Source organism: Gracilinanus agilis, chromosome 2 (genome assembly GCF_016433145.1).
Source record: "Gracilinanus agilis isolate LMUSP501 chromosome 2, AgileGrace, whole genome shotgun sequence".
Taxonomy (NCBI): domain Eukaryota; kingdom Metazoa; phylum Chordata; class Mammalia; order Didelphimorphia; family Didelphidae; genus Gracilinanus; species Gracilinanus agilis.
In genome coordinates, this window is record NC_058131.1 from 392,947,634 (window position 1) to 392,956,076 (window position 8,443).

Consider the following 8,443-nt stretch of genomic DNA (forward strand, 5'->3'; position numbering starts at 1 on the left):
TTCTCTTTTTCTTTCCTCCCCACAAACCTGCTCTCAGCAATTTCCTTCACTCGAAGGTCAGAAGATAACAACTCTTCCCAGGAATATGTGTGTGTTTACAGGAATTATAGCTGTAAGCTATAAGGAAAGGTCTTAAATGATAGAATCAGAGAATGCAGAAAGCTAGAAGGGATTTTAGAAAAGAGAACAGAGAATATTGGTCCTGAGGGGGCCAGAGGGAATCATCTAGTCCAATCTTGCCATTTAATAGATGGGGAAGTTGAGGCTGGCTAGTAGACTAAAGTAAGGTCTTTCCACTGGAACAGGTGACCTCCTTCTCAGTTGCCTAACATTTCAGGCAGTGGCAGCAGAAGGCGGTCCCTAGAGTGAATGCCTTTAGTCTCATAGAAAAGTGAGTGACTAAGTCAAGGAGTACCATCAGCCCACAGTTGAATGTCACCTCTTCCAGTCTATAGCATTCATGTAGCTTAATCTCAGAAAGTGCTTCTTGGCACAAGTTAGAATAAAGTGGGATTGTGATGGTGATTCGGGTGGGCTTTCTGCCTCCTCTAGGGAGGAGTTAATATTGTAATTTCACCCGTAAGGATCTCAGTTACCACACCTCAGATCAGAAATGATGCTTGCTCTATTTTTTCTAGATCGTATTACAACAAAGTCCAGGAATCCTCTCCCAAGTGTTTAGCTGATTGGTTTTCTGAACCATTTCTCTGGCATTAGGTGAAATGCCATTCCAAGAGGCAGTTGGTGCCAAGGGAACGAAGTTTTAAATTATTATATCACAATAATCAGTGTCAGAGCAGAATTTCATTAACATATTAAGCATATAATCATGAAATGACATTGGTCAGGGCAAACTTATCTAGGATATGCCAATGATAAGAACTGAGCATTAGCTAGCAACAGTTTCCTATGTAAAACTTGGGTAAAACCTGCCATGAGAGCCACAATCTCGCCAGAATTGTGATAACTGGGTTTGGACATGATTGGTTCTATTTGGGGGGAACCCTCCTTCCCCAGGCTGGTTACTGGCCCAGTAGGAGAGGTAGTGGATATGGGCAGTGCTGAGCTGATGCTGTTTTTTTCTAGCCTGGTAAAACCCTCAACTTCTGGCCTGCCTCATGGAAGGGAGATGAAAGAGAGCTGAGAAGAAAGGGCCTCTACTGAGTCCATGCCACTGTACTAGAGTTTCTGAGATTTACTTGTTCGTGGCCACTTGGAATCTAGACAACAGTCCAGGACCTAGTGGCTAGCGGTCCGCTGACTAAATTTTATAAGGACTAATGATTCTCGGGGACTGGGTACAAAGAGTGGAGAAGCATCATCTCAACTAGGGGAAACTTCCACCAAGATTCCCTTCTCACTTGACTTTGTGTGTGTGTGTGTGTGTGTCTAGGATCTTCTCAGATAGTCAAAAAGCATGTTCTTTATCAAAGCTCTACGATCTGAGTCTTTTGACAATATTAAGAAAATTAGCTACCAATTCCCAAAAGGTTCTTTCTGGCATCCGTGAACAAATGTCCACGTCTCATAGTTGGGATGTCTGTAGCCTGGTGTCCCTTGAAGACCACTGAGATTAGCATCAGCTCTTCAGAAAGCCCAGGAACTACCCTGCAGGTAGACAGGCTAGGGGTAAGGACTGGATCTGTAATTTTACTGCCATAAGGACCTCCTGAGTGAAGAGGCTCCGTCTGCCAATGAAGGTCATCACTTTCTCCGAGATGTACAGCTTTAGAGATTTGCCTACAGCCGAGAGAGTGAGTTACTTGTGTAGACTCATGTAGCTAGCGTGTGTCAGAAGCGGACTTGAGACTTCCTGGCTTTGAGGCTGGCTCTCATATCTACTACATCACACCATCGCTCTCATCGCAAAAGGGCAGTTTCAATAAGTATCACTGTTTGTGGCAGCTTAACGTCTGTAAGTGCTCAAAAATTGTCTGGGTCTACTGGGTTTGTGGTTATGGGGAGTTTGGCATAGTTCCCTGTCTGGTAGGCAAACAGGAGGGTGAATGAGAATTAGAGTGGACTTTCAGGCCACAGGCATGTATCATATGGACAGGAAAACTCCATGGACTAGATTGGCGTGCTGTGGTCCACGGGATCGCAAAGAGTCAGATAACGACTGAATAACAACAAATATATGACATAGCTAACCGGTCCAATTGTGATTAAAACTGCACAAGGTGAAGGCTTGCTCTGAACTCTTCCACTTCCAACAGGGACACAGTCTCACTCTGGACCTTTGGCCATTGCTCTGGAGGCTATCGGTTGGTCTACCACCCAAAGTAGCCAGTGCAAAGTTGTGGGCTGGGATGATGTTGGGCAGAGAGATGGAGAGGACTGGGATGGGTAAGGATAAGGTCTGGAAGATGGGCTGGTGACAGATGGAGGCTTCACACAAATGTCCATCCAGCCTCCTGCTCCAGGGAGGAGATGAAGTCCAATGGGGTCTCGACCCCTCCCTGCTTTCCCTCCTTCCTTCTTTTCTTCCCTCCCTCCCGGGGCCAGCCGGGAGTCCATCAGCACAGTGGCGAGCACCTCATTACAGTGCATAGTTAGAGATCCAGGAAGCGGCACAATGAATTAGTTCGAAGTACAGTACATCTGAGCCATAAATATGGTATTTTAAGTATATACTTTTTTTCTGCAATTAAAAATTAGTTTATAGTCCTGATTCTATTCACAAGTAACGATTTTATCATCACACACTACAGACAGAAAATGTGATGGGAACACAGCTGTAACTCCACAATGGGAACCGGGGGGTTGGGGGTGAGGGGGGAGGTGGGGCTGGGTGGCAGAATGCTTACAGACGCACCCGAAACAACCAATCTGAAGCGAGGATACTAAAGTGTGGCAGTGGAACATCAACACCATGGAAACTCACAAACAGAAGCAGCTTTGTTCAATGTAAACATTGATTTATAGGGACAGCAGTCTCAGTTTCTCTCTCTCTCTCTCTCTCTCTCTCTCTCTCTCTCTCTCTCTCACTCTCTTTTTCTCTTTTTTCATATACTTAATTTCTTTGAAAACGTAAACATATTGGAAGGGCCTTGACTGAGGTATTGAGGTATTCCTCTAGGGTTAAGGCTGTTATCGATGTAGGCTTCTCTGGGCCTCCTTCAGCAAGCTGTCAAAATCCATGGCTTCATACTTGTTTTTCACCGAAGCCGGGGAGGCCTCTTCTATATTGGAATCTGAGGAGGGCAGGGACAAGAGGAGGAGTGAGTGACTGGACCGAGGCCATGTGGCACGACACACGCCACCTTGGATCAGCCCATGGCTAACTGTGGTCAACCACAAACTGATGGGGGGGGCACTAAAGGGTAGGATGAGGTGGGGGGGGGAGGCTGGGATCATCTTTTCTGAGGTCAGCCTCTATGGTTAGGAAGGGTCCCCAAACATCTTCCTCTAATACCCCTAAAAGTCTTTCTTTGCCTCAAAGAAAGTTGGAGCTAGAAGGAAGCTTTGAGAAAACCTGCTCTAACACTCATTTTATAAATGGGAAAACTGAGATCCAAAAAAGGGAAGAATTGGACCAGAATTTGTAATAAATGACAAAGCCACAATTAGAATCCAGGTCTTATTACTTTTAAGACGGTGCTCTTTCCACTACCCTAAACTGGCTATCCCTAAATGTATAGGAACTCTTGGAGGTTCATATGTAGTTATGTTTAAAATGGTCACAAACCTTTTGGAGAAACAGTTCATATTTCAAGGGGTACCATCTTGGGTAGCAGAGGAGGTCATGAGTCCTATAAATGGAATCTTTGTTGTTACCCCTAGTGGCAAGTAAACATGGGAAATATGAGCTATTCTTAGGCTCTGAGGATAGCATCCAGTTTAGAGGCTGATAATTCTGCTCTTTTTACCCTTGTGTCCTCAGCTACTAAAAGGACTAGGAGAGACACAAAGACCTTTTGAAGGGGTGGTGAAATCAGTATCCATTTGGAGACAGAAGGCTTGTCTAAGCCCTAAAATAATAGATGTTTCTTTAAACATAATTTTTCCCTCTGAACACAGCCCAGGGAATGGGATAGGGGAGGGCAAAGGGGAAAATTGGCTAAGCCTTGTATTCCAAGTTTGGGGACTGACTGCAGCCTTACCAAAGTTAGTGCATCTGGTCCAGAAGAATTGCCCAACGCCCCCATAGCTCAATTGGAAGAAGGGCTCGTTGCACTTCCTCAGGGCTGCACCATTCCTCAGGGACAAGGCTGCGTGCTCTGAACACCGATAGGTAATAAAACCATCTTTCTCACCCCTGGAGAACAGAGCAATGGAGAGTTGTAGGTTACCCATTAGGAGAAGTCAACAGTTGCTACTGGTCAATGCTGGCCTTCAGGTAGCCTATAAAAATAGGCACAACAGAATGAATAACTGATATTCATATGGTGCTTTAAGGTCTGAAAAGCAATTTACACGTATGCTCTCATCTGATCCTCACAACAACCCTAGGAGACAAGTACTCCCAAGTATTATTCCCATTTTTAGATAAGGAAACAACTTCATCCAAGGTTATGTGACTTAACCCTAGGCATATATACAACCCATGGCGTCAGATGAGATTCAGACCCAAGTATCTCTTAGTTCCAAGATCAGGTCTCCACCACAATAAACTTTTAGTGGAACCAAGACAAGTGTCCTATTGTTGTTCATCCTTCACTTCACAAAGGACCGATGAGATCACAGAGTGATATCTTGAATTTTGCATGGATTGAAATGAGGCAGAGTTGCACAAAGTCATCCATCTCACTCTCCCTTCCAGAGTCATCAAAGTCCCTTGATAAGAAAAAAGGTGGAATGATTGGTGATGGTTCAGGATGCAATGGATGACCTCTTCCAAGTCTGATTAAGCTCTAAGATTTCCACAGTGCCTGCTTCAGCCTCCTTCATGGTCACTGGAACAAACTGTTCTCATCTACTTATTCTGCTGGAGGGGAAATCCTCTCAGGCTTGGGGCAGATATCCTCCTGACTCACCAGTGAGTTTCAGGCTTGTCAGCCTCCTTAGCTTGTCTGCCAAGATAGTTTTCATCAGGGTGTGGCTGCTGCTGCTCATGCTACAGTTTCTTGGGGCTACAGGTGAAAGTGGGATGAAAGGTGGACCCCAAAGGCGGATGCGCAGTGCTAAAAAGGTTTTGGCAAGCCTGCCTACCAGAGGTACTAGTCTTTCCTGATCATACCATCCACCCTGGTGTTCTGAGGGTCATCAGAGGAAGAATCTGATCTCTTCTCAGGCAATAAAGTAGCAGCCTTAGTTATTATATAGTTTTTATTTTAAGGAAGTTCCCTAGGTGTCAGGGATCCAGAGCATTGTGTAAATGAAAACCTGGTCTTCACTTCTAGTCATCATGATGGGAATGACAATGCTGTCCATTGACACAGTTCTTTCCATCCATAGAACTCGAGTCTCTTTATTGCCAGGACTCAGGTCAACATGAATTTTGTACTAAAGCTATAGTCAGAGAAGAGCAATTAGGGCATATGTCGCATCAGTATAACATAAAGGACATGAAACACAACTGAATTGGCATGCTGTCGGATTGGGAGTTCCCAGAGTGGTGCAGTCACATTGCTATGAGTCACATAGGATTCTAGGGACAACAGAGGAAGGAAGAACATACTTCTACTATTGTCACTTTAACTCCCAGGCTCCTATCACTATGTCTTCCAATGAAAAAAATCAGCCTGCTGAGCTCCATTAACTTTTTTTTTTTTTAATTCTTACCTTCTTATCAATTCTAAGACAGAAGAACAGCAATGGCTAGGCAATGGGGGGTTAAGTAACTTGTCCAGGTTACACAGCTAGGAAGTGTCCAAGGCCAGATTTGAGCCCGGCAACTCCTAACTCCAAGTCTGGAGCTCTATCCACTGTGCTACCCAGCTGCCCCTCCATTACCCTTTTTTTTTTAAAAAACCCTACCTTCCGTCTTAGAATCAGTGCTATGTATTGGTTCCAATGCAGAAGAGTGGTAAGGGCTAGACAAAGGGGATTAAGTAACTTGCTCAGGGTTTCACAGCTAAAAAGGTCAAGTTTGAACCCAGGACCTCCCATCTCTAGGCCTGGTTCTCAATCCACTGAGCCACCTATTTTTAATGTACTGATGCCATTCAATTCTGAAGTTTAGACCTTTGGGGAAGAAAAGTCTCTTTAGAAGAGCACAAAACATTTGAACTTTCTACATGCCACCTCATCCACCATCTCAGATAAAGGTTAGTCAATTAACTACAAAAAACAAAGATAGAAACTGAGAGAAAATGGGACTTTCATCACATCATATAAAGCCAGAGGCTTCAGTCAATTATTTGTCCTTTCATAGCTATGAATAACCATATGCTTTGAGGCCCAGGAGACTATAGAAGTTTCATGATGTTCCTAGATTTTGAGCAGTAGTTAGGAAATTCTACTCTTCAAGTTACCATAGCTAATTTCTCCAGGATTTAGCATGTTAAAATCCATAATGATCTAAAGATAAGCATTTTATATATTAGGGAAAGGATAGATGATATCTTCTTCTTTTTTTTTTTTTAAACCCTTGTACTTCGGTGTATTGTCTCATAGGTGGAAGAGTGGTAAGGGTGGGCAATGGGGGTCAAGTGACTTGCCCAGGGTCACACAGCTGGGAAGTGGCTGAGGCCAGGTTTGAACCTAGGACCTCCTATCTCTAGGCCTGACTCTCACTCCACTGAGCTACCCAGCTGCCCCTAGATGATATCTTCTTGAAGATAAGCCACATCCACTCGAGGAGGAATGTTGGCATCAGCAAATTGAAAAGGGTAAATGATGAGTCGATTTTTTACTTCTTTCTATGTTTGGGAGGCTGGTAACTAAAACTGAAGCTCTGTCTCTATAGGAGTTTAAAGTTTTTTGTTTTTTTTTCTTTTCTTTTCTTTTAAATTTATTTATTTAATTCATTTAGAATATTTTCCCTTGGTTACATGATTCATGTTCTTTCCCTCCCTTCCTTCCTCCCCCCTCCCATAGCCAACGAGCGGAGCAACTGCACTGAGTTTTGCATGTGTCATTGATCAAGACCTATTTCCATATTATTAATATTTGCATAAGGGTGATCACTTAAGAGTCTATATCCCTAATCATATCCCCATCTAACCAAGTAGATCAAGCAGCTGTTTTCCTTCTGCATTTCTACTCCCACAGTTCTACATCTGGATGTGGATAGTGTTCTTTCTCATAAGTCCCTCAGAATTGTTCTGGATCATTGCATTGCTGCTAGAAGAGAAGTCCATTACATTCGATTGTGCCATGATGTATCCGTCTCTGTGTACAACGTTCTCCTGGTTTTGCTCCTTGCGCTCTGCATCAATTCTAGGAGGTCTTTCCAGGTCACATGGAATTCCTCCAGTTCATTATTCATTTAGCACAGTAGTATTCCATCACCAACAAATACCACAATTTGTTTAGCCATTTCCCAATCGAAAGGCATCCCCTCCCTCCATTAACCCTTAATCAGAAATATTTACTAAACAGGAGGTAAAGTAAGAATAATCACATAAGGATCCCTGTTTAATTTAGTTCCTCATCTGTAAAATGAGCTGGAAAAGGAATTGGCAAACCATTCCAGTATCTTTGCCAAGAAAACCCCAAATGGGGTCATAAAGAATTGGAAATGACTGAAAAACGACTGAACAACAAACATTCCATCCATAAATTTAGAACACTCCTACTGATGTACCATGTCGAGACTGGGGGTGGGGGTTGACAAACTTACAGAATCACAGAAAAGAGGCATCTCTTGTACATAGACCATATGTGCACAGGATAACTCACGACTCTGGTCTGTGGGCCTTAAGAACAGTTCACTGATGGGCAAGACTGCTTCCTCAATGACTTCTCTTTGAAGCCTCTCCTAGGCACCTCTATCAACCTGCTGAGTAGGGCTGCCTCTCTGCTGGCTGTCCCAATTGAGTTGTTCCTTTTCAGGGCTGCTAAAGTATTATTGGGCTCTTTCAGCAAAAGCAGAAAACCTTAAATCTGAGATTTTCCTAATTTCTTGAGATTGGCTCTGACTTCTTTTTTTAAAAAACCTTACCTACGTATTGGTTCCAAGGCAATAGAATAGGAAGGGCTAGGCAATGAGGGTTAAGCGATATGCCCAGGGTCACACAATAGGAAGTATCTGAGACCAGATTTGAACCCAGGACCTCTTGTCTTTAGGCCTAGCTCTCTCTCCACTGAGCCACCCAGCTGCCCTCTATGGCTTTGACTTTTTGGGCAGGAGGTGGCAGTACCAAGAAAGGCAAAAGCCTACAGGTCTGTTCTTCCAAGCATCAGATGGTAGTGTAAACCCTTCTTCCTCCAGGTTTGAGGTCTCTTTCTTTTTTTCTTTTCTTTTCTTTTCTCTTCTTTTCTTCTTTTTTTCTTTCTTTCTCTCTTTCTTTCTTTCTTTCTTTCTTTCTTTCTTTCTTTCTTTCTTTCTTTCTTTCTT

General features: G+C 43.5%; 1 protein-coding gene across 1 annotated transcript in view; it reads right to left on the bottom strand.

Moving 5' to 3' along the window:
* Positions 1-2,960: 2,960 nt before the first annotated feature.
* Positions 2,961-8,443, bottom strand: part of PPARGC1B (PPARG coactivator 1 beta) — a 78,161-nt gene continuing 72,678 nt past the window's right edge. Inside the window, exons 11-12 of the mRNA XM_044659866.1 lie at positions 4,104-4,258; positions 2,961-3,194 (exon numbers count right to left, since the gene is read on the bottom strand). Coding sequence (XP_044515801.1) covers positions 3,091-3,194; positions 4,104-4,258 — 259 coding nt within the window. The 3' untranslated portion in view covers positions 2,961-3,090. The remainder of the gene's footprint in view (positions 3,195-4,103; positions 4,259-8,443) is intronic.